We start from the raw sequence: 27,128 nt of genomic DNA, 5'->3' as shown, positions 1-27,128 counted from the left end.
AGCGTCACATACCCCTTAATATCTAAAACCTTAATGACATCAAAACTGTTCATATGTTGAAAGGTATCTGGTGTATGAAAGAAACGATATTGATACTAATTGTTACAAAAGAAAGAACATCATGATTTTTCCCAGCATTATTGTGTAATCATAATAATTTAGACAACTTTGATAAGCATATAACGTCGTGCTTAGAATTTCCGGACGCTTTGAAACCCGGACAGCTTATCTTGTTCAATTATTTGGATATAAGTTCGCATAATAGTTGTCATAACTCTGTTATTTTTGATGATTTTTAACATCAACTTTCAAGCCAAATTTGTTTGGACGTAGTAGTCAATGCAAAAACAAGTTATGGTTCTGATTTTGATAACTCTTAGCAAAATTTCATGCAAAATATCGATTGTTTTGACGTAACTTTTTTTCAATTTTAGTTGAAGTGACTGTTGTAGCTCTTTTTTGGAGTGTTTTTTGCTTTCTGGTAAGAAATTAATTATGAAGCAAAGTCGAAGCAAGTCCGCCCAATACATGGTCCAATATGTAATTTTGACTATTTTGAGTTGATGATGCAATTTGGTTCTCTAAATCATGTAGAATGTCAGAAAAATCAATCATATTCTGTAGCGTATTCCAGAAAACTGTAAAAAAGAAATTCTTTACCAAAACAAAAATAGTGTTTTTTTGGAAAAAATCGAAATTTCATGCAAAAACAAATTTGACTCTATTAGTTTATGTAAAATTGAATTTACAATCGAAAAGTACTTTACAGATTCTTTGATAAAGGGCTCGGTTTCCAAGTTAAAGCCACCGAATGTTTGATTTAAGCGAAATATTTGCAGTTTTCGATTTTAAAAAATAGTGACCATGAATGACCATTTCCGAAAACATACAATAATTACAATAGGATAGTTGCAGGATTGAGACAATTTTTGAATTAGATGACAAAAAACTCCCTAAGTTGCAGTGCAACAATTTAAAAACAGGTATTCCGTACTTGCATGATACAAAATTTCAACAGAAATATTTTCTGCAAATCTCTGTCCACGACACCCAACACATAGCCCCAACAGAAACAGACGCTTGAAGACGCTGGTATCCACCCCCGCAAGCTCGAATTCCGTGTGCGTCGGTCGTCGTCGGAGATGAATGTGATGCAAAATTCAACAGCAATGCTATCAACAGCATCATAAGTGGTTTCCGGCGGCTTCCCGGGACTTCCACCCCGAGTGGTGGCGGAAAACGCAACGCTCATAAACAGCCAGAAGAAATCTAATTTTTCTCGTGTTTTCCCACTGCTCCTCCCGCCCAACGCTCCACCCCCGCTGCGGGAAAATGCGCGTGCCTTTCAGCTAGCTAGACCGTTGTTTGTTTCACGTGCCAGGGCGGCTCAGTTGCCACGTGTCACGGTAGGCGGAGGAGAAGGTCAGAGGAAAGATGGATGGTGGATTGTTTTTCTTTGGGTTTTTCCCATTTCTCTGCGAATACTTTCGGAAAAGGGCCCGCGGGTTAGCGAAAAAAAACAAACACACACACAAATTTTGCCTCGTTATATGGTCCCCATGACTTCATGTGCAGAAAAGTTAACCTCCATCAAGGACTCTGCTAATGTATGTGTTATGTGAAACCAACCAAATTTCAGTTAGAGAAAATTAACATTGCTCGAATTTTCGGCACGGGAAGGCGAGGTGATACTTCAAAACCAAAATATTCAAAAAACATCTGCAATCTGCTTTTTTTTGCGTTGGGTTCGTATAAGCCCAAGGAAGGTTCTTGCGCTAACTTATTGACATTTTGGCCACTCTGGAGCCGATTCCGGAGCATCGGCAAATTGTATAGAGAAAGTTACGTAATAGTAGTTTATGCAACAAGTTGCAAAAAGAGGATTTTTTCAGCACGAGTCATACATTTATCCAACGAGGTTCACCGAGTTGGATAAATACGAAGAGTGCTGAAAAAATCAAGTTTTGCAACGAGTTCCATACAACATTTTTTGTAATTCCAAAAAACACACACTGAGTGAAATTTTATGAAAAGTGAATTTTTTTTTTTTTGAAAAGTGTTGCTATTCGATTCTGTTATTTTTGGTACAGAAAAGTAGGCTATTTCGTCGTTCAAGAATGACAGGAAAAGTAAGTAGTTTCACGACGGAATTGCAAAAAATCATATTTTGATCAAAGGAGGTTGAATAAACAAAAAATAATAAAACGTCAACAAACGAAAAAATTGCTAAACGAAGTTTGTCGGGTAAGGCTTGTTTTATTTTTTAAATTTGATAAAAATCTAGATTTTGACAAAGCCCACTCTATTAAATATTTTTAGCTGAACGGATTTGGGCGGATTTGTTCTATCCGATCCGGTTTGGGCTTCCACAATTCCCTTAAAAAAATAAAAAGCTTGGGACAGTGCTTTACAAGTTATAAACAAAATGATTTTGAAAGATGATTTCAAGATAATCTGAAAAAGTATAGATTATTACTCTTAGAAACTTGTGGGAAAATTGGCGTTTTGTAAGGAACGAACCTAGTTCTTCTCCTTGAAGAATATTTGTTTAAGAACAAATGGCAACAACAACAACAACAAAAAAAGAACAAATGGCATATCATTTGAAAATGACATAGATCCTTGCATTGATCAAATAACTCTACCGTTTCCAAATTTTAAGTCGATTTTGTGCACCTCTACTCACTTTTATTTAAAACCACCAAAAACCTCAAAATTGTTCGAAAATATCAAATTTCTAAAAACATTTCTGATTCATTTTAAACAACCATGTGGGGCAAAATGAACTACAACATGGGACTTAATGCACCTGGTGAAAGCAGTTTTCACTAGTTACCACTAGATGACACCGCTGTTTTTTACAAAGAAGCTTCACAGCGGTACATTTTGCCCCGACGATGCTTTTTGCAGAAAATTTGATTAAAAATACATTTTTTTATGTTTTTGGACTCATCTATCTACAGAATAATGAAGATTATGGCAAAAACTATCTACCTTAAAACTTACAAAATCAATAAATGCTTTTTATATTGTCCAAAAATCATAATGAAAGTTCAATGAAAATTAGATGAAAACACAGCATTTAAATGTTTTGCAAATAACTTAAACTGATTTTATACTACGAAGCTCAAATTTTTCCAGCATGGTTTAGCAATAATAAGCTTCCAATTTCTGTGATTTTTTCTTAGACAATTCTTTCAAATACCGAGAAGAAGAGGGGTGCATTTTGCCCCGGGGGTGCATATTACCCCCTCTCCCGCTCTATTTGACATACCGACGCTGTCGTGATATCATGTCGTTCTTACCTTTTTGGCGTTCCGAGACAAACGCGTTTTAATGTTTGACCTTGAATAAACAAAAACTAGAGCACGCAATGTAAACAATGACAAACACGTTTTGTTTGGTTAGAATGTTCAATGCATTGCCCCGAAGTTTGGTTAAATTTGGTTGCCGGAGTCTCGAGTTATAGGGAATTGAAAGTGTTTACGCTAGTAGAGCTCGTACTTGTGTCAAACGCGTTCTGACTTGAAATCCCTTTGGCCATTTGTCACACTTACATCCATTTTCAGGCTGTGTCAAGATAGCACGATAAGATTGAAACTTCTTTCATATGAAAAATGACAAAAATGCACGTACTTTTTTCGGTTTTTTATTAAATATCTCAGAATTGATATCGAATTTTGAGGATCTGTGAAGGTCAAAAGATGAGGCATTGTGAGCTGCACAAAATTGCGTTCTTAACTCAATTTGGCCCAAAATCGACGTACGACAAGTTAGCACGACGGCGACGATACGTCACACCTGTATCATCACATCACTTTAAAGATCATTTTGTTCCACTCTCATGCATCCGTGTTTTATTTTGGTCTGGCCCAGAGTCGAATGGCGGTGCATGGGAGACCAAAATCAGCCATGTGGATCCTTGTGGAATTTTGAACGCCTTCGCTGCTCAAGTTTGGACGATTTTTGGTGAAAATGTAGCACCCATTTCAGACTAGTAACGCGATGGACACTGACCAGGTTAAATACTTCAAGCATCAGGACGGCTAGTACGTCCCAGCTGCCAGGAACCTATTCGGGAGGCAAAAGTCGCCCAAGTATTGGTACGGAATTGTGTTCAAAGTAATGCGTGTAATAGTGTTGTTCATTCCAACGTTGCTAGGTGAGCTGTTCCGACTGTTCCTGGGAACGAGGCGCAAATCGATCCGGGGGCAGCTGGCATTAGTGACCGGCGGTGGTAATGGACTTGGACGGTCGCTGTGTCTGCGGTTGGCTAGGGAGGGTTGCCAGGTGGCCGTCGCCGATATTGATTTGATCGCAGCTCAGAGAACGGACCAGGAGGTGCGCGATCTTGGAGTTCGAGCGGAACCGTTCCTGGTGGACGTTGGGGATCAAAAGTCTGTTGAACAGCTGAAGTCCGACGTGGAAGCCAAACTGGGACCCGTTGACATTCTGGTCAACAATGCCAGATTGCTCGCGATGCTTTCGCTGTCTGAGGGAACGCCCGAGGATGTCCAGCGGATCATTAACGTCAATCTAGCGTCGCACTTCTGGGTGAGTTATTCTAGAGGGGAACCGGTCTGGCGATACCTTTAGGTTCAACGCGTGTGTGTTCTGGTGCAACAGGTTGTACAATGTGCTGACACGAGATGAATAATTAACGGGAAAGGAATTCGAGCCATATTAAGCGAAATAGTGATTGACACTGAAGAGAGTGTCGTGTTGTTGTGTAATTGTTAGATAGGGCATTGTGAATGAAGATTTGGTGACAGTTACTGTTTTTCCTAGTTAATTTTAAACAAATGAGAAATTTTTTAAGAAATTCTTCAAATTGAGATTCTATTAATCGTTTCTGTGATTAGTTTAGATCAGCCTCCGGGAGGTCGTGTGAACAGCTAATCAAATTCTTTGTTTTGGCACGATTATTAAACAAAGCAACGTTAGAACCAAGTCTAGAATTAACCTTCATGGATTAGCAGTCGATAATGACAGGATGATTTTGTAAGCAGTACACAGTTATTCATAAATAATTGCTTTTTTGTTGAATTGGCAAACTTTCTCTCCCGTACTAGGCGATTCGTGCCTTCAAGAACGGCATGATGGAGCGTCGCCGTGGCCACATTGTGGCAGTATCGTCTACGTTCGGTAACGCTTGAGTAAACCCAACTCACGCCATACACTTTGCGTCTAATCTGCGTGTTACTCATAGGTATCGTAGCCTTTGGCCGCACCGTCTGCTACAGCGCCACCAAGTTCGGCGTTCGCGGGCTGATGGAGGCGCTCAACGAGGAGTTCTACATGAACGGGTACGGGAACGAGATCTTTGTTACCTGCGTCTACCCGGGCTTTGTGGCCACCCGGCAGGAGTTCCTAGACTATTTGCACCAGCTTGGGTGAGTTTTGCTTGGTAAAGTGAGCTGTTACCCCCCAGAAATCATTTTTTCTACTCCTCACCAGATGTCGCGTCCCGATTCAAACGCCGGACGAGGTTGCTGATTTGGCGATCGATGGGGTGTTGAAGAACCGCTGCGAAGTGATCGCGTCCCCGCTGTACATGCAGCTAATGCTCAAGCTGTACTCGTAAGATCAAGTGGCTGATAATCACTATCATCAGCGAGAACTGATTGATTAATCTCATTGCAGGTTAATGCCGAATGGCATCAATCGACTGGTGATGGACATCTTTGTAGATAACGTGCCACGTTTGGGCTATAGGAAATCTTCGCTAAACGGTGAATTTTAAAGTGGAAGCGCCATGTTTTGGCAATTATTATTACTTTAACCTGAGTTGTAAATGTACTAAATAAGTTGTGACGTGAATAATTTTAGCAATTCTTAGATATTAACATTACCATAAATCACCCAATCAAGTTTAAAATAGAATCGGGCGTTTAGTTGCGAAAAAAGTCTGAGCAAATTTTTTCAAGAGTATTTTATATTTACTGAAGCAATCTGATTCATTCAATCTGATAAGAATTGGCACTAAAGCAATCCTGAACCAGTTGCACACAAACAAATTTTAGGAAATGTTGAATCGCTTAAAACCTTTTTAGCCTTCCTCACCTCAATGAGGACAGACTATAAATCACTCGAACTTCTTAATTGGACCTCGTAGACCCACCTCCATGCATACATATTGACTCAGAATCAAATTATGAGCAATTGTCTGTGTGGTTAGATGTTGATCAAATCTTCCGATAAACATTAAATTGAATTTACACCTTCAATTTTTTTCAACAAAACAGATCAGTGCATATTTGCACAACGATTTGCCTTAGTACGCCAGAGCCGGTAGCCGGTCCCAGCTAGTTAGTTAGCTCAAAGTAAACAAAGATAATTGACCCCGTAAAGTCGACGAGCCGAGCTAATGTGTGCCGGATCAGTTGGGGCTGGCTGATTGAGCTGCGAAAAGCTGTGCCGCGCGGTTCCGGCCAAGATGTTGAATCCCAGATAAGTGTGATCATGGGTGTTTTGTGGTAACGTGACGGAACGTGCTACAGTTTTACTTGCAGGTGACGTGACCGTAACGTAAATAGCTTTCGGCTTATGTAATTGAATTTCGTAGGTGAGTTTTTAGGTTTCTCCGTTTTGCTTTTCTAGATTTTACTATCAATTTAAAAGTTAAGGTTTGTATAAAAAGTATTTGCACCCCTTAGGCACTATGCACATTTTGTGATGAAACATGCAAACAATTTGAAGTTTGACACAAACCTAGTACAAAATTTTGTTCGGAAAATCTTGCCGAACATTTTACTACAAAAAGCCCCCAAAGCTTTTTTATGATTCCCATGAAAAGTTCTATAACAAATACTATTACAAAAATAAAAAAAAAGGTGCAAAAAAATTGGGTCATCAGAGACTAAAATTAGCGTATATGATAAAATTTCTTAGTTGCGGCCAAAAGTATTATATTTATTTGGCATACTTGTACATATAAAAAAAAATTATGGTAATATTACATCTGGGAAGGGGTACATCTTTTATGTCAGGAAAAAGGTGTAATTTTACCACTTTTCTGGTGTAATGTCACTTTTTCCGTCGAAAATGCGGTAAAATTATATCATAAAAGATGTGATATTCCAAATTTACATTGTTTTTTACTGTGTAAGGATTGGTAATCAATAATAATGTACTTGAAAACATTGTTAAAAAAATATATTTTCAAAAATTCGTAGCTCAGAAAATTGAAAACAAAACTTCTCCATTTTTTGATATGTTATGTAAAAAATTACGAGGAATCTGAAAAAAAATCTTTCAGACATAGGCTCTTTGGTCCCGAGACCTTCAAAATAGCATTTTAAGATTTAATTTGACCTCTTCAAATGTTAGGCTAGATATTTGAAACTTTTAACTATTTTATCTTGACTTGGCTCTAACAGCTCCGAGAGAGTAGACGTGTGTGACGGCATCGTGCCTCGAGTTGTTTGACGGATGGAGGTGGAAGAGACCTCCGAGACGGATGATTTCCAACTCATCCCCGGAAATCTGAAGCGGAAGAAGACCCCAGAGATCACCGGAGCTGTCGTCGGAGAAGGAAAAGTGGATCAGAATGTGCAGAAAATGAAAACAACAACAATGCCAGCCCAGCAGCAGGAGGAGACGCTCCGGCGGTTTCACCACCCGGACAGTCGGCAGGTAAACAAAAGTCAAAGCAGTAATGTCACAGACATAACCGGAATGGCGTAGACTACGTAAAGTTTTGAGATGTGGACATTGAGTTTTCCATATCTTAATTTTGAAGAATTAGCTAGATACTTGAAATACATTAACGGAATAAGATCGTAAATGGGAGATGGACCCCCCGACAAAACAGAACTTAACACTCCAGTCAACTCAACTGTCATGTAACCATACTTTGAATGTGTTGGTAAATCTTTGACTAGAAAGCCTTATTTAAACAATGGAAACATCGAATGGAGGAGAGAAAAACGAAAAACGATTTTTTCGCGAACCGAATGAAAATTTGGTACCATAATGTGGGGGAGAGAGGGGTTCAGAAAGCTGTGCAATCCGTCACCCCCGAAAACCAACACTAGTTCCTGAAAGGCATTTCACCGACTCATCACGGGTGGGACGAGAGACGGGGAGTTAGGCAACTCTTTCAGCAGTTTGGAATTGGACACGACGCAATTCTTTCAGAAGCGAATGCGACGAGCTAGTTGTTGTTTCACAACCACGGCTTGACCCACGAGAGGCTCTTCAGCGGAAGGCAGCAGGCGCGCGCCTCATCTCGTTGATGCCTCGTCCCGGGTGGGACGAGGGACGGGGAGTGAGGCAACTCCGAACCACGGCAACCACGAAAGATCCAAACGGTCCGGCCATCGAGAGGCAACTGGCTGACGGTGACGACGAGAAGGCGATGCGCGCTTCTTTTCCAGTTCTGGTCCCTCTCTCCTGCTGCTGCTGCTCTGAGCTGAGCTTTCCTGCTGCTGCTGCTGCTGCTGCCGCCGGTCCGACGTCTGAGACGTGAATAATAGAATGGGCTCTGGCGCGCGTTCTTATATAGCCTTTCGGCTCGCTACTTCCCCTCCTTTTCGCGACCGACACTCGGTCGCGTTGCTCGGATAATTTTCCCCTCAAAATAGGTACTTGACATTCCCGTCCGTGAGTGGGAAGCGCTCATTTTGCTTACAAAATCTGTGCATTTTGAAAACATTTTAAAACATCCAATTGTTTCAATAGTTAAACTATTTTGCCAACAATGAAAGTTTTATAGCAAATTGCTGAATAATTTTCGAATCGAATGGAACATAAATCGTGTCGATTCAATTAGAGGGAAGGAAGATATAAGCGTTTGACGGATGACGCAGTAATCCAGGGCCTTCGGCCCGGGTTTTTTGGAATGACACCCCAGTACCTTCGACAAAGACGTAAGTCTACGTCAAAAGCAACCACCTTTGGTGGTGAAGAGCACCACGGATTTTTACAAGCTCGTGGCAATAGTGGAAAGTTGTAAATTTGGTTTCAACCCGATTTACAAACTAACCCAATTTGGAACCAAGGTGACCTGCTTCTCTGCCAAAGATTTTGACAAGTTGCAAGAGCTCCTCAAGAAGAAGAGAGTGGAATTGTACACCCACGAACGGCGGAGCGAACGAAATCATCGGGTAGTTCTTCGTGGTTTACCTGATGAACTGAAACCGGACGAGGTCAAGTACCTGCTGAAGAGAGATCTCAAGCTGGACGCGCTGGAGGTGCATGTCATCATGCGGAAGGAAAAGTCCACCGTGGACGAAACTCCGTACATTGTGGTCTTCCCCAAGGGATACACCAATCTGAAAACAAGAGGGACGAGTGCAAAGTCCTAGAAGCCGAGCCGAAGCGGTGTGCCAACTGCTCTGGAGCCCACGAAGCCACGGACCGCAGCTGCCCCAAGCGTGCGGACTTCATCCGGAGGCGCCAGCAGGCGTCGAAACCGAAACCGTCGGCAAGGAAGGCGGAGGAGCAGAGTCCAGCAGTTCCGGCGTTTACGCCGGTGGAGTTCCCTCCGCTGCCGGGCGCAGTTCCGGACGGAAAATCGAAGGATCGCCCTCGCCCCGCAGGAAAAAGCCAAGGAAGCAGTGGCTACCGAGACGGTGGAGCCACAAAGGAGGAAGCCGGGGAGGTGCTCTACAGTTCGGCTGAGCTGTGGGGCATTTTCTCCTAGTACATCGGCAGGTTCAAGACCTGTAAGACCCGCTTGGACCAAGAACCCTGGTCAGTTACATGATCTCCAAGTATGAAGTTAGGAGTTGTTTTTTTATATAAATATTAGTTATTTAACGATCCTCGGTCACAGCACCTAAAAGGACCTAATAAAAATAAGTTATAAACAAAAAAAACTATTTTACCTTAGAAGCCTATCTAATACCCCGTCGTTTGCGCCCAAGACAGCTAAAATCGGTTGAAATGGTGCGGATTTATGATTTTTTTTTAAACAAAAAAATGAAAAAAATGCCACTTTTTGACCACCCTAACACGGTGTAGGTCACCCTAATGAATTTTGAATTTTGAGCCCGATCGGAGAACTTTTTTTCGAATCATGCTGTTTTCGTGGGGAATTGCTGTATAATGAAATGGATTTTGTTATTATGTATGTGAAGAAAGTAATATTTTGACACCAATAAACTCATTTTCGAGGCAAGAAACTATCATTGTACTGAATGAAAAAATCATAGGCGATCTCTCAATTGAATGAGACATGGCTATGAAATTTCCTTCATTAATATGTGATTTTTAAAAGTGGTGGTGATAATTTTAATTCATTTATCCATTTTAGGAAAAAAATGTCAAAATGAAAAGGTGATTTAATAAAATCTAAAAAATATTCATCAACCAAAAGTTAAGAAAAGTCCCAAGACAATACTTTACATTCAGAAGATAATAAGATGACATAATGCGTTTAGTGTTAACAAGCGTGTCTTACACAAATAATTTCTCCAATCACTAATGATCACGCTCATTTACCATTAGGTAAGCTTTAACAAGATATTTAATACATTAGAAGAAATGTGCTGTCATGTCGAAGCGACCGACCTCCACCTTTGCCATAGAGTTCAACTTACTTAGTTTTCCACTTTTTATCCGAATCCGGTAGCTAACTTTTGTGATTGGAGGAAGCTAGAACGTGCCCAGAACCTGCTCAGTCCTAAATCTCACCCGTTCAAAGTGGACATTCTCCGTCGTACATGCGCGTGCGTCGCCACTGGCTTTGTAAGACGTTAGACGCAGATTATATTTGAAGGTACGGTAGAGCCGTTGCAGCTCTCATCGACTCAGTTGCGCTCAAACCGCGCACAGTGCCGGGTCATTCGGTTGTCGACAACTTGGTGTGTTCTAAGTGTGTTCAGTAGCATTCGTGCGATGGCGTTCCAAGAGCAGTACTTTAAGCATAAGGACGGTCAGTACGAACCGGCCCTAGCGAGTGATCGGCCCAAGAAGCGGAAATCGACTCCGTTCAGCTATGAACGGTTCGAGAAGCAAGTGAAGTTTGTGCTGGTTGAAGTCGTACCAAAACTGGTCAAGTTCCTAGCGATGTGCACGCAGTTTTACGTGGTTAACTTTGTGCGCCTGTTTCTTCCCGCCCAGCAGAAGTCCATCCGGGGCCAGGTGGTTCTGGTGACGGGTGGTGCGAACGGACTCGGGAAGGCTCTCTGTGAACGGTTCGCCAAGGAGGGTTGCTCCGTGGCGGTCGCGGACATTGATCTGATCAGTGCTCAGAAAACGGCCAAGGAACTGCAGCAGCAAGGTGTCAAGGCCAATGCATTCAAGGTGGACGTTGCGGACCACAAATCGGTGGCACAGCTCAGACAGGACATCGAGCAATCTCTGGGACCCGTTGACGTGCTGGTCAACAATGCTGGCCTGTTGGCCATGCTTTCCCTCTCGGAGGGAACCCCCGAGGACGTGCAGCGGATATTGGGCGTCAATTTGGTGTCCCACTTTTGGGTAGGTATTGTTGCAAGCTTGAACTTGAAACAGTTATGCACAATGGGCAAACCGGAGAACCGGAAAACTGGAGTCAGAAATTTTTATTTTGCTTGAACTTTTTGGATTTATAACGTTTAGATCTCATTAATCTTAAAGTGAAAAAGGTGATTTAATAACAATTTTAGCCAAGTAAAAAATCAAAAATGCTGGCGATCCTTTACCTTTAATATCACCCATAATGCCGTGGTATGACCATTAAACATCTGGTGCCATTGATCGATTAGCAAACGAATCTAATTACCCTCGTGGCTTCTCGTGTCCATGTACGATGGGTGGCTCCAGCTCAGCGGAGACGCAAACCGGCGCAATTGACTTCGGAAGGTCAAGCCGGGCAGTGTTGCATTAATGCAAACAAATTTGTGGTCGAACGACGCCACGGTGGCGCTTGGCATACAAAGTCGACCGATCCGCAAACGACTTGTGCAGTGTGTAAACTTAATAACTTACTTAGAATTTTCCTTTTTCGGAAAAAACACTTAAATTGTAAAATCAACGAGAGTTCACGAACCTCATTTGAATCAGTTTCAAATGTGCGTTTGCGGTTGAGTTGGCAGTTATCGCGATTACAGAAGAACAGTTTTGCAAAGTGGACGACTTTTTTGTTGCGCTGTGCAGTGTCCAGTGAAACATTAACCTTGACAGTATGTTCGCATAGGCACCAGGCAGGGTATCGGAAAAAAAATGTTGTTATTGCGAAAATCGTCAATCAGTTTTTAAGGCTGGTGGAGCCGATTGGGAAATTATGTTTTCGATAAACCACCAGTCGGGGTCCGTACCGTGAGATGGGGTGACTTTGGTATTAAGAACAAAAGTTAGTTTTTATTTTAAAATTGTGCCCGTTTTGTTCGAATTCACGGTCCTAATTTCCGCTCAATAAAAAAGTACTTCAAAAGATCTGCAATAAAGTCTCAGTTGGATGAAGTCAATAGTTTTTAAAAAGATGTTTATAGACTAGGACGTAACAAAAATGACATTTTGGCGGGCAATCAGAGGCTGGTTCCGGTGGGCGTACTAAGCCCAAATCTCAAATATGAGCTTGATTTGACGTACCAGGAGCTCGCGCTCCACCCTTCAATTTTAAAAGAATTTGAGACCCGTAAAAAATATTTTTTCAAAAATGCGCATGTAACATTGGAGTTATGAGCATTTTTTTTCGAAAATTGGCCCCAGCAAATTCAAAAGGCGTCTCGGGCGTCGCAAAGTGCGACGCATGTCTTTTTTGCAGAGGCCGATTTTTTGAAAAAAAAAAACCAAATTTTGAAGGCCTGTACCGAGCTCTACGATGTACAAAATTAAAATGCAATATATACCAAAATATGCGCAAAGATCTGCCCTACACGCGAGTGATGTTTGTGGTACAGTTATAGACATTTTTGAAACAAAAAAAAAACAAGGAAATTCCTGATAAAAAAGGGACATTAGCCGTTTGGTTTTTCAAAAGATGCATTGGAACGTCCTCTACAACTTGACCGGATTTCTTCAATTTTCTTCAATGATGGGCAGTTTTGATGATTATACTTTTTTTAACCGCCAGATTTCAAATGATTTGATCAAAATCATGTTCAATATCGTAGGATGGATAATTGAAAAGCCATTGAAAAATCTGATCTGAATGGCGTCATCACATTTTTGTTAAATACACAGCAAAAAATCCGATATTAAAATTGCATGCAAGCCTTCGTCAAAAAAGACACTTAATATTACACACTACATATACATTTTTCGTATACACTAAAAGAAAAGTTGCAACCGACGGGTTTCTAACCCAGCACCAACAGTAAGGTCTGGCGCCTTAGCCCGCTCGGCCATCTGAACGGATATGATAGGGATAGGATAAACGCAAATATGAGCTTGACATTTCGGTCAAGTAGGTTTTCCATAGGGGAGAGTGGGGAGACTTAATCCCATTTTTTTGTATCGCACATAACTCTGTCAATTTCTCACAAAACTACGATCTTTTTGCATGAATTGAAAGCTTAAGCATTCAGCTATGTTTGGCTGATAAGGGTATTTCATCAGATAAACTCTTCGAATCATGCCAAGCGTTTTAAAAAAATATTTCAAACCGGCATTTTCGAAATGTCGGGGGTAATTTGATCCCCCTTTCAACATTTTGAAGAAATCTTAAGAAAAATGTTTTTTATTCATCCAAACTTTTAATTTTCTATGAGTTACAGCAATTCACATTAAACCTGTACGTTTGTGTTCAAAATATAACACGTTTAGCATGCAAAATATTTAAAAACTTAAAATTTTCTTTTTTATACCAAAATTGAGCATGTTTACAAAAGCTGGTAATTTTTGTTTACAAAACTTTTGAAAAATGGTTCAAACTGCAGCAAGTTTTGTACAACTATACTAAAGGAAACTATGTACGAAAACCCAGCCCAATTATTTAATCTTGAGGCTGATTCCAGTGACTGTAAAAATGCAGGGATCAAGTCTCCCTAAACGCACTTTTTTAAACAATTGATTGTAAAAATAGTATGACGATAAATTTAACGTCAAATACGTAAGGGTTTTGAAGTTGATATGTTCATCAAACAATTCATGTATAAACAATATTTTTTCGAATAATTTTTGAGTGTTTTCTATACTTATCAAAACAAAGAAAAAAGATCTCTTGGAAGTTTTATGGAGAACTTTTTAGAAAAATGTGTGTAACTCTATCTAAACATTTTTTATTTTTTTTTTCTTTGTTTTCTACAATGAGTTTTAGTCAATTTCGCACAACTTTCTAGAACAAAGCTTATTGTTTTACCCACATGCTGACGAGATACAGGCTTGGGATCAACTGTCCCCGGGGATCAAGTCTCCCCACTCTCCCCTACTGATGGGCTAAATATTTTTGGGTGTAATATTTCATAACATTTAATAAAATAATACAAACTTTATTTTACACCCAGGTCTTTTACACGCAGCTGGATTACTTCTTTTTTTACTGTGTATTTAATTTTGGTTTATTGATTGCAATTAATATTTAATGTCATCATCATGCTCCCCAGATCATTTCAATAAAATCACTTATTTTTTTAAAGGAATCTGTTTTTTTTTTTTCTTTTGAAATATGAAGACGTAAACGTATCGCTTTTTAATGAACTTTGACCTTAATTTATATGTTGATATTGAAGTAACCTAAAAAGATGAAAAAAATATTATCTGACAGAAAATCCATTCGAATATAAAAGTAATTTTACACTAAAAACTGAGTAAAATTACATCAGTGACGTAAGACTTTCAATATATTCTATGTAATTTCAAGTGCACCTTCAAATTATCAACACGCTGTCTGTGTCACTTTTTTCACTGTGTTGAATGTTCTCGACATATCAAAGGAGTACCGGATTTAAGTAGTAGAAATTACATTTATTCAAAAAAAATATCACACAGTTAAAAAAGTTCAAGCCACGTTTGAAATTTAAATAATTGATTATTACCTCTTTTTCGAGGTAAAGTTAACTCAATTTATGTGGAAAATGTGAACTGACACATACATTTTGTTTAACAAATTAAAAAAACTGTAAAATTACACATTAAGCCTCACTTCAACTTTGTCAACGTACCCCGATCTAACATTACTATGCTTTTTTGATGATCTTTTGAAACCCATACATCCAGGTTTTCTATAAAACCCACGTTTTTAAATACCTAGGCAAAAACGTTGTTATGGTTTCGTTTGAGCAATCTGCTAAAAATGTATGGACTTTCGTAAATTTTTGTTCTCGTGGAACAAACTTACTTTTTGCGCAGGTATTTAAAAACGTGGGTTTTATAGAAAGCCTAAATGTATGGGTATCAAAAGATCGGAAATTTTATGCCCTTTCCGATGCCGCATAGGTTAACTTGTGAATTGTGGATCGGTTCGGATGCCGGCGGATTTTTCGACGACGTAATTCCGGGTTGGAACGAAATTCCAACGAAAAATCTATTCTAGCGATACAAATGTTTATTTAGGAATTCTATGGTAATATACAGCAATTCTATTTGAAAAGAGCCTAAACCGAAAAAAAATCTCCGATCGGGCTCAAAATTTTTCTGGGGGTTCCTTGGCCAAAATAATTAGACCCGTATTTTTTGTTTGGCCATTAGGGTGACCTACATCGTGCTAGGGTGGTTCGAAAATCAAAATCAAAATTTTCGTAATTGAAAGACGCAACTTTTGGTACCCAGACATATATAGGTCATCGCTGAAATTTTAAAGTTATCGCAGTTTTAGTGAGAAAAGTTGTTTTTTGCCAATTTCGTCATTTCCCTGTTTTTGCGCGTGGCGCGTCGAAAAACTTAGTTTTTATTTTCAAAATATCATATCTCGGAAACGCACGATTCGACATCGCCAATTTTTTTATATGTTTTGTGAAATTTTCCGAGAAATCAGATAAAAATATTTTCAGATATAGGCTCTTTGGTCCAGACACGGTCAAAACGCCATTTTAAGTTTTCATACGACTTTTTCAATAGTTAAGCTAGATTTTTGAAACTTTTTACTATTTTCCCAAAAAGCCAAACTCATCACCTTTCCTTTGCGTCTAAGACAGCTAAAATCGGATGAAATGACGTGGAGATATGATTTTTATAAAAAAGTGGTTTTTGCGAAAAATGACGAAAATTGCCATTTTTTGAACCACCCTAGCACGATGTAGGTCACCCTAATGGCCAAACAAAAAAATACGGGTCTAATTATTTTGGCCAAGGAACCCCCAGAAAAATTTTGAGCCCGATCGGATTTTTCGGTTTAGGCTCTTTTCAAATAGAATTGCTGTATATCGACATTTAGTTAAAAAGAAAGTTTGCAAAATTAAAATTGGATAAGTTTTATATAGAATTTCCTGAGTTCTATAAACTTTTATACTTAGTATTTAGTGAACTTTATATTCAATCCAAATTATTTTTAAATCAGTCAAGGATACCTATTTGGAGTTGGGAGACTGGATTTATGGTGATTTCTCAACAAATATCTTTATTTATGTTAATTTTCGAAAGGCGAAAAAAAATTTTTGCACCTTTTTTGATTTCTGTAATAGTATTTGTTATATAACTTTTTAGAGAAATCAGCTTTTCATGAGCTTTTTAAAGCAAAATGTTCGGCATGAGTTTCTGAACAAAACGTAGTACTAGGTTTCTGCCAAACTTTAAATTGTTTAAATGCATCACAAAATGTGCTTAGTGTCCAAGGGGTGAAAATACTTTTTTTACATACTGTATGTCCAAAAACATTTATTACGGATTCATAATAAATATCATATGATATCATGAAAAATACATCAAGACCATCGTGATCGGGTCAACTTGTCGCCTGCTAAATGACAAAAACGATGAAAAATCTTTGTTTTTATTTAAATTGCAGCAACCTTAAAAAAAGTTAAAAAATAAAACATTTGAGGACGAAAAAGGAACTCGGAAATTTATAGGTCCACTACCTTTTTTAGTTCACTACTATTTTTGATTGATTTTATTTTTAATTATTTGTTCTTTTTGCCTTCCTCACCTCAATGAGGAAAGGCTTTAAAATCACACTAAAAATGAACTTCTTAATTTGACCTCATAGACCCACCTTCACGTATACCTATCGACTCAGAATCAAATTCTGAACGAATGTCTGTGCGTATGTCTGTATGTGAGTCCGTGCACCGAAAAATATGCACACGATTATCTCCGGCCTGAACGAACCGATTTAGACCATTTTGGTCTCATTCGATCCGTCTTGGGTTCTCACAAGACCCTAGTTAATATTATGATGTTTAGAAAAGTACTTCAAAAGTTATGCTAAAAAAAACGATTTCAGCTAAACTTCGTAAGATTGTAAAAAGGGTGGCTTTTGAAAGAAAACCCATCATGCTATATATTGCTAGAAAAGTATTTGAAAGACCTTTCCAACGCGCTCAAATGATTAAATATCTGACAACCCCATCAAAAGTTATAAGCACTTAAGTGTTATTTATGAATTTTTTGAGGCCGGATCTCAAATATTTTGATGAAAATGTTGTTCGGATCTATCATGCAACCCATCGTTGGATAGGTAATCAAAAGACCTTTCCCAAGAGCCCAAAAGATTGAAGATCTAACAACCCTATCAAAATTTATAAGTACTTTAGTGTTTTAATACACTTTTTTGATGCCGGATCTCAGATATTTTGATAGAAATAAGTGTTATTTATACACTTTTTTGAGGCTGTGTAGTGTACTTACTTTATGATTGCGAGGAAGGCACCAACCACCAAAAGGTGGATTAAGTAACGTTTTTATTATTGGATTTGATAAAAGCACATTATTGACTTCATTGACATTCGCCCAATTTAATTTATACGAGGAATATTTTTGGCTAGGTGTTTATTTTAATGTTTCAAGCCATAATCTATTTTCCCTTTTCAATCCAATTCCTAATCATTCATTTGAAACGCGGCAGGCAAACTACAATCAAAATGCTTCTTACGATATGTCTTCACCCATTAAATTTTCACAGACAATCCGAGAATTCAAGGCTGGCATGGTTAAACGTCGTCGTGGTCATATTGTCGCTATCAGCTCAGTGCTAGGTTGGTTCAACTCAGAAGTTGCTCACCGGAAGCCTCGATTAATTTCTAACCTCATCTTCGTAATCCAGGTGTCCTACCGTCGGCCCGCACCATCTGCTACTGCTCCACCAAGTTTGGCGTGCGCGGCCTGATGGCGGCGCTCAACGAGGAACTCTACATGGACGGGCTGGAGAAGGACATCCACACGAGCTGCGTCTTTCCGGCCGGCATCATCACCCGGAAGCAGTTTGTGGACTTTATGACGCACGACCTGGGGCTCCAGATCCCGTGGCACACTCCCGAGTACGTGGCCAATGTGATCGTGGAAGGGGTTTTGGAGAACAAAACCGAGATCGTCCCCAGCACGGCACCGGTCAGATTCCTTATACGGTACTACGAGTAGGTTTATTTCTGAATTTTAAAAAGAGTTTTGCTAAACTAAACTTTTTATTTCTGTTTTCAGCATGTTGCCCCGAGCGATGCTCCGTATAGGTGGAGAAGCACTGTTTGGAAAACTTCCTGCCCTAACCCCTAGAGTTCAGTAGCGACCTCCCAGCTTGGGGAGACATTTTTGTGCGCCGAAGATGCACCCTAACCGTTCCTATAGAAGAAAGCTCAAAGCTAAATTACATACAGTTATAACGTCATCGGCACGTGCGTTCAGTACAATAGAGTAGGAATAGTTAATAATACTGTTGGTTGATTGAACCGTGTGTTTGTCTCTACTTAGAATAAACTAAACAGTTCAAAGTCCCTTTCCCCTAGTCGGCATCTAAGTACACAATTTTGCTGGAGGTATGTAAATTGTCCATTTTAAGTAGCCACATTGCGTGTTGGTGAATAGCATTCTGAGAGTTGAGAGAGAAAACAATTCAAGCTTCAGGGGATAGAATAGAATTAGTTCATTAGTATGTGATTTATTTAACGTCGATGACACACGTTCCGGAGGAGCCAGATGAATTAGCTACTTTAATACCATGCTCAGCGATATCAAACCAGAATGGTAGTTAATGGTGTAATTGGCTACAATGTGTATAATTTGTAGACTTTAAGATATAAAATGTACACGAAAGCTGTAGGGTTTCCATTGCAGACAGCTTTAAGCAGGGGGTGAAAGTGTGCAATAATAGATTTTAATAAAAATTTTATTGAACGTAATGAGTGTTGCATCTTTTATATAAAATACCCTCGGGGCCTAGAAGACCTTAAAAATTAACAACTTACGGACTCAATTTTCACTTTAGAACCACATTCTTGTTTCAATTTGCTTGAAGTCAACAAGTGTTATGCTTGATTGTGATCCAAAACAGTGACGCAAATGCTGGAATGATTCAGCATTTTTTTCGCAATCCGTCCAAAAATAACTTTTTGCGAACACTTTTTAAGACCGAGGGGGAATTTTGTGCGCGAAAGTGATACATTATTGAAACTTCTTTTATCCCGATTTGTCGAAACCAGTTCTAAAAATTTGGCAAACAAGCACAAGAATCTGAGGGGAATGAGAAATAAGGCAATTGCTGATTAATACACAATAGTTTTAGACTCGACCCTCTCCCTCTCTATTTCAAAAGAAAAATTTGAAAGTAATCCAACGATTTTTTCACTCACTTTATTCTGGAAAAGATGTTGAAAAATCCTAACAAAAATATCAAAATGGTATGTTCTCCTTAAAAACACAAACATATTTTTTTTATCGTAGTTTTTAAAAGTGGTCTAAACGTAAAAAATATCAATTTTACATATACATTATGATATGATTCTCTGGCTGTCGATCTTCTCGATATCAATATTGCTTCTGAATCAGCTGTCAATAAATTTGTCAGTCCCTTTAAATAGATTATTTTGATTTTTCGTTCTCTAATTTGATAACTCCCGCTCTCGACGGTCCTTTCAATATTGACAACGAGAGAGTCCACTGTATGATCTTAATTAAGTCTGCCATACTCCACCAATACAAAGGTGCGAGTACGAATCCCATCCGAAATCCTCGCAAAAAATAAGTTATAAGCGTTAACCCGTTTATAAGTTACCAATTATGAGACTGTTCATTAGACTGGCTCATGGTGATTGAGCAATTCTCTACGGAACTTTTTAAATTTTATTTTTTTTGTATATTTTAATTCGGCTGAAACTTATGTTTAGTTTAGTTTCGTTTTTTCGTTTCGGGTTGTTTGGGAGAGCCTTAGAAAATATCAATTTTGCTGTTTATAAATCTTTGCATGGTAATATCTCAGCAACTAAAGGTCGTATCAACAAAGTTTAGGAAAGCAAAATATAGAGAATTTTCTCAGCTTTTCAATTATTTTTTTTACAAAAGTGGGCAAACATGTGCTCTCATTAAAAAAATTAAAAACTGCGGCTATTTAAAAAAAAAGTTACCAAAAAATTGCTTTTACTTGATAAAGGTGTACTTTATGAACATTTTTTTTGATTGCAAATTCAATTTTACATCGAATAATGGAGTTGACAAATTTTTGCGACTTATGTTTTGATATAAATAAAATCAGTAATGATTCAAAAAATCATAACACAAACAACGATTTTTTGCAAATTCTGGAAATTTTTAAAAAGTTGGCATTTGATGGCCCATAACACAATCCAGAAAATAAAAAAGTTAAAAATAATGTTTTTTTTTACAAATCAAGTTTTAGTGACAAAGAGTATAATTAAAAATTTAAAAATTTTTAACCGTGTATCATTATTTTTTCAGTGTAGTCTTTATCCATACCTACAACTATGCCGAAGAAACCAAATTGATCAAAAAATTCCATCAAAAGATACAGATTTTTTTAAATTTTCATGTATAATTTTTGTATGAATGGCTTCTTTGGACATACCGAAGGCAACATAAAAGTTTCTGCTGAATTACAAAATAAGTTAGAATTTCTTTCCCGTGAAGAGTATCGGGGCCGGCACTTACAAAGCGGATTTGGTGACAGTTTATTAATCAACTTAATTAACATATTAAGGTTAATGTTAACATTCCATATTTTTTCTTCCTAAGGTGTCGTAATAAGGTCCAGTTTGTGACGATACTACCTTTCCTTTACTAAGCAATCGAATCCAGAAGGGACAAGATCACCAGTTGTGTTGGTCCGAGCCGGGATTTGAACCCCGATCTACCGCTTACGAGGTGGAAGCGTTATCACTGGGCTACGTGGCTCGGTCCAAAAAATGCAAAAATTAAATTGAAAAAATAAAGAACGATATCTTAGAGAATTGCTGAGGTGATCTATACTTATTTAAATATTATAACGCACAATTTTCTGGGACTGGGAAGGGCCTAGAACTAATATTGCACTTTAAAAGATTCCACCTCGGGATTCGAATTCTTGTTAACTCGATTATGAATCTAATTAACTTACATTCGATTCAGGTATAGGTAAAATTACTTATAATTTTGATGAAATTAGAGGAACAATTGTTGATAAATCTTTTAGCAACAATTTATCATTATAGAAGCAATTTATTTTTTATGCATTAACACAATTTTCAAATATTTCAATAACACACATTTTGTTTTGATTTTCTGGTTTAGTAGAGTTTTATAAATTTGTATCAATAAGATGCCTTTTATACAAAATAATGTTGCGATTATGTTAAAAATACATGAAATAAAAAAAACTCTAATTGATCATTGTATTCTTCAGTTTTACATATTGTAATATTGTAATTTTTTTAAGTAAACATTTTTTTACATTTGGTCCGTTTCACATTACGGGGTTACATATACATATACGTTTTCAACTATTATCAACATAAACTTCAAAACATTTGAGTGCATCATTGCCAAGATATAGCTATTTAAAGTGTGCTATGTGTGTGACGAAAGCCGATTTCCAAAAAATAATAATTTTTGATCAAAATTCAATTATTTTTTTTTTCTTAAAGCATCATTTCTAAATCAGGCTTGAATATGCACACAGGATCTGGCTTGGTCATCTTCACTCGAAGTTACAATTTGGTCCATCCTTGGGTCAATCCAATCTTGAGTTGGTCCATCCTTGGGTCCATCCAATCTTGAGTCATCGTGGCACTCGTAAATCAATTCGGTGTTTCGAGCAAACGATTAGAAAGTTTGACAGGTTGCTTTTAGCATGACAAAATTTCAAGCTTAAATTGTCTTTAACGCACTTTAATCATGAAATATTTTTATGAATATTAAAGGAGTGATTGACAACTTTTTTTAGTGCATTTAATAACAAAAAATGCAATTTAGATATTTTTTAAATGTTTGTATCCCCTTAAGTTACTTTTTAGAGCATTTAAAACCTAAATACTATCAAAACAATAATTTGAGTCATCAGCAACCAAAACAACCGCGATCGTATTAGTACGAAATCAATTAACCTGCCTCACTCAGCATACTCGCTTGCTCGTTACTGACCTGGGTACCCGTGCAAAATGCCTCAAACGGGACGGGTGAGTGGCCAGGGCAGGGTAATACCAATGCAGCGCCAACCGAAGCACGTGCAGTACCTTCTCACACTCTTTTTTTCTGTTTAGGCTAGCATTTAAGCACAGTTTGCTACAAGCTCGCGGGAAAAGCTGCCAACTGCCATCCAGCAGTCCAACTTAGACTCTAGCCGACTTCGGGCCGACTATCGTTCGGCGTGCAGCAATTTGCCGTAGTCTTGTGGTGCAGTGGTACAAAGGAAACCCGGAAGATATGCAGAGCTTGCGCAACATCGGCGGCAGTCCGTACGAGGCGGCACCCCGTGGGGATTCCTTCCGGAAGCTACGCGATGGCTCCGGTTCCGGATCAGGTGGTCTGACGACGGTCAAGTTTGTGCTGAGTTGCTTGATCGATGCCGGCACGTTTCTGGTGCTGCTGGTACCGATTCTGGTCAAGTACGTGGTTGGGCTGTTTGTTGGTCCACCGAAGAAGGACATCCACGGTCAGTTGGCCCTCGTGACGGGTGGCTCGAACGGGTTAGGTCGGGAGATTTGCTTCCAGTTGGCACGGAATGGGTGTCACGTGGCGGTCGTTGACCTGGACGCGGTGAACGGGGAGAAGACTGTCCAGGACTTGCACCAGCAGCACGGTGTGAAGGCGAAGTTCTACAAGGTGAGTTCTTTAGAATTTGTGTAATTACTGATTATTCCTGTTCAATTTTTTGGTATACTTTGTTTCAAACTTCAAAACAGCTAAAAATTTTGCATTACGAACTTATTTTAACTCTACTTTTAAAGATCTGCCTAGTAGCTTCTAATAAGAAATGCAACGAACGCAAGTGCTAATGCAGCTCAAAGCCATTGATTCAACCTGCATAGGGGCAATTACCGCACATTACGCTGCAGTTGGCTGCTACTTGCACTCAATGTGATTATGCTTAGCTGCATCCAGCGTCAGCCCATGGTGGTGGTGCTTCGCGAAGAGGTTCGTCAAAGTTGTGCTTGCTTGTCACATGTTCATTTGAAGCTAATGCTTTGGATAGCAAAGTTTCTGTAAGACTCAATTAAGTTTTTTTTTATTATTATTGTACAGTTAGACGTTTTTGCAATAAAAAATTATCGAGGGTGTCAAGCCAGCACAACCCAGAGAAAATGAACACATTGAGCCTCGTAGGCTCGTTGCAGTGAAAAGTGCAAGTGAAATGCACATGCTTATGCAATCGAGAGTTGCTATTTCCCGACCAGTTTTGCTTCAAGTCAAGTGCTGATAGCAGTCGATGAAAACATCGTTATAACTGAGTCATAACTCTCTTTGACTATTTGTGCTTTCAGGCGGACATTTCCAGCTATGAATCGGTTCAGGAGCTGCGAAAGAGTGTCGAGAGCAGCCTCGGGCAGGTGGACATTCTGGTGAACAATGCCGGCGTGTTGCCGCTGATGTCCGTCCGGGAAGGAACGCCGGAGGATTTGAAGAAGGTGCTGGAGATCAACTTGCTGTCGCACTTTTGGGTATGTAGAAACATGTTTTGCAAAAATGCTATATTTTGTATGAAAATTCAATGCAGAAGGCTGCGTTCTGAATGAAAACAGGGACTTGTTTGTAGAATCGAAGTTTCAACTGCATCCGCTTTATTGTCTAATGACCTGTTATTAACACTGCTAGAAGCAATGTGTGATCACGCAATTGAGTATGAATTGTTTGAGTTTTGAATATTTAATAACACCAACGCTCACGTGCACGAGATAATCATTCATTCATCATTAAAATTGAATGAAACCCTTTCACCTTTTCAACCTACTGTTAAGTTTAGTTGTATTTGGGTACATGGAGACGGAGTCGGAAAATTTTGCAAAGAGTAAGATCCATCAATCAAAATAAAATAAAAAATACCCATGAACAGTTATAACTAAACTTTTTGTTATTTGATGTTGAAGACAGAATTATGGAACCTCTTTTAACATTTTATTCCCACTTGTTTTCCAGACCATCCGAACCTTCATCGACGGAATGGTATCGCGCCGAAAGGGTCACATTGTGGCCGTTGCTTCGGCAGCCGGTAAGTTATGCCTTAACAAAAATAAGTCTTCTTCTAAGTCACCTGGAAAATTCCCCCACTCTCTTCCTCACCCTCTCTCATAGCATACCTTCCGCTGGGACGGCTGTGCGCCTATGTGGCGTCCAAGTACGGCGTCCGCGGCCTGATGGAAGCCTTCAACGACGAGCTGTACTGTGACGGGCTGCAGAACGAGGTGTTCACCACGACCGTCTACCCGTACTTCATCAACACCCGCAAGGACCTCATCGACGCGCTGGACAAGGCAAAGTAAGAACCGCAGATCGAGTTTGTGAGCCAAGCAAGGTTCATCAATATTTGCCATTTTTAGCGTGCTTGGAAGGGTGCCCGTTTATTCCGCCAAAACGATGGCGCGTGCCATCGTCGGAGGAATGTTGCGCAACCGGCAGAACATCTACGTGCCGAAGGCAATGAAACCGGTCCTCATTCAGTACGAGTAAGTCCTGGAAGGTCTATTGTGTTTTTTTACGTTAAAAGGGACTGATTGGAGTTCTTTTTCCAGGAACATTCCAAATGAGATCAAAAGACTGGCGCGCAGAATTATGCTGAGAACGGAAATACCCAAATTGATGAACTAGCTTCACCACTCGCAAGTGGGAAGTATGCGTTCAAGTGTGATATTTAAAGTCCTGCGAATCCAGTGCGCATTTCCGGTAGTCGTTTTTGTTTGTTCAAACGTGATTTATTTGGAAATTACAGGAAGTTGTCATGTTTAATTTCGCGTTATTTTATTTTTGACATCTATGAATCCACTTTACACGCTTTTTTGATTGTTTATTTAATAAACTATTTCCAGTTGGCCTGGGTTCGATGCCAGTCGGCCCCAGTGGCATTTTACGAGACGAGATTTGTCTTGTAGGAGTCGTCCCCATTGGTAAAAACCAGTCTCGGTGGAGTCACTGGTCGGCAGTCTCGGGTGAATGAGAGTCTAGGTTTAAAAAGAGGTTTGGAATGCCTCACCGTTTCAAGTTTCAAGTTAATGAACAATTTGATTTTTTTAATTACTTGATGCATGTTTTAGTCGCAACAAAGTGTGAGAATACATAATTTTGAACATAACAAAAAATAATTTAATTTATCCTGTCATATAAAGAAGGGAATATCAGTTAAAAAAACAGCCACAATTGACACGAGAACAAAACATATTATTTTTTGATGTTTTAAAACCGCTTTGAGTCAAAACTCCGGATTCTAAAAACAGAGCAGTTCTCTAGGATTTCGGTCATTCGATTTTTTTTTATTTTATAATCCGACTGAAACTTTTTTGATGCCTTCGGTATGCCCAAAGAAGCCATTTTGCATCATTAGTTTGTCCATATCATTTTCCATACAAATTTGGCAGCTGTCCACTTTTGAAAAAAATATTTTTGGAAAGCTGAGAAAATTCTCTATATTTTGCTTTTTAGGACTTTGTTGATACGACCTTTAGTTGCTGAGATATTGCAATGCAAAGGTTTAAAAACAGGAAAATTGATGTTTTCTAAGTCTCACCCAAACAGCCCACCATTTTTAAATGTCGTTATCTCAGCAACTAATGGTCCGATTTTCAATGTTAATATATGAAACATTTGTGAAATTTTCCGATCTTTTTAAAAAAAAATTCAAATCAAGACTAACATTTCAAAAAGGCCAAACATTGAATATTACGCCATCAGCTTTTCAAAAATATTTTTTTCAAAAGTGGACAAACATGTGCACTAATTTAAAAAATGAAAAACTGCGACTATTTTGAAAAAAGTTACATAACAATGGCTATAACTTCAAAACGGTGCACTTTATCAAAATTTTACTAAAGTACTTTTTGATTGCAAATTCAATTTTACATCGAAAAATGAAGTTGAAAAATTTTTGCGACCAAAATTTCGATTTTTTGAAAAAATCAGTATTGATTAAAAAATTCATAACTCGGTCAATGATTTTTTGCACAACCTGGAAATTTCTGAAAAGTTGGCATTTTATGTCCTCTAAAACATATCAAAAAATAAAAAAAAATTAAAAAAAGGTGTTTTTTGGAAATCAAGTTTTAGTGTTAAAAAGTTAAATAAAAAAATCACCATTTTTTTTCCGTGTATTACTTTTTTCCAGTGTAGTCCGTATCCATACCTACAACTTTGCCGAAGACACCAAATCGATCAAAAAATTCCTACAAAAGATACAGATTTTTGAATTTTCATACATCATTTTTGTATGGACAGCTGCCAAATTTGTAGGGAAAATTATATGGACAAACTAATGATGCAAAATGGCTTCTTTGGGCTTACCGAAGGCACCAAAAAAGTTTCAGTCGGATGTTTAATACAAATATTAAAATTGAAGAAAAAAGACCGATTTCGTAGAGAATTGCTCAACATAAAATAAACATTTGTCAATTAATTCATTTTTTGTACATATCAGTGCATCTCTTCAAGTCAATGATTTTTTTCAATGATTTTGAGATAGTTCTAGAAACTTCGTTTCAAACAGGCAGATGCTTCAACAGGGAAAAAACAACTACCTTCTTTGGCTCACCAGCTCACGTGAGCGCAAAACGCTCCGGTGAGCGTGATCGAGCACGCTTTCCGTGAGCGCTCGCTCATTCGCAAGCCTGCTATTTTGAGCAGGAAAAATCAACAGAAAAACGTTTGTTCTCCAATTCCAAGGGTACCCGGAGAGTAACAAGAATCCCGATATCCATAAA

At 38.6% G+C, this 27,128-nt stretch overlaps 2 protein-coding genes and 1 pseudogene across 2 annotated transcripts in view; 2 read left to right on the top strand and 1 right to left on the bottom strand.

Moving 5' to 3' along the window:
* The window catches only part of LOC6037148 (pikachurin), a gene marked incomplete at its 5' end in the record, with an annotated part of 226,670 nt that overhangs the window by 145,553 nt on the left and 53,989 nt on the right, over positions 1–27,128 (bottom strand). The gene's annotated exons all lie outside the window — the stretch shown is intronic.
* LOC6054768 lies at positions 4,003–5,884 on the top strand (annotated as a pseudogene).
* LOC6037054 (estradiol 17-beta-dehydrogenase 11) lies at positions 22,511–25,167 on the top strand. Its single transcript, XM_038265525.1, has 6 exons — positions 22,511–23,049; positions 23,709–23,885; positions 24,361–24,433; positions 24,517–24,700; positions 24,762–24,887; positions 24,954–25,167. Exons 1-6 carry the CDS (start codon positions 22,651–22,653, stop codon positions 25,027–25,029), a joined length of 1,035 nt encoding a protein of 344 aa, XP_038121453.1. The 5' UTR covers positions 22,511–22,650; the 3' UTR covers positions 25,030–25,167.

The sequence above is a fragment of the Culex quinquefasciatus genome, chromosome 3 (genome assembly GCF_015732765.1).
Source record: "Culex quinquefasciatus strain JHB chromosome 3, VPISU_Cqui_1.0_pri_paternal, whole genome shotgun sequence".
NCBI classification, from domain to species: Eukaryota; Metazoa; Arthropoda; class Insecta; order Diptera; family Culicidae; genus Culex; species Culex quinquefasciatus.
The sequence above is the reverse complement of the archived record's forward strand: the minus strand, read 5'-3'. Positions and strand labels throughout refer to the sequence as shown.

Coding starts and splice junctions, on each gene's coding strand:
- LOC6037054 (XM_038265525.1), top strand. CDS start 22,651: ATGCAGAGCTTGCGCAACATCGGCGGCAGTCCGTACGAGGCGGCACCC. Junction 24,701..24,761: donor GACGCGCTGGACAAGGCAAA/GTAAGAACCGCA, acceptor TGCCATTTTTAG/CGTGCTTGGAAGGGTGCCCG. Junction 24,888..24,953: donor CCGGTCCTCATTCAGTACGA/GTAAGTCCTGGA, acceptor TTCTTTTTCCAG/GAACATTCCAAATGAGATCA.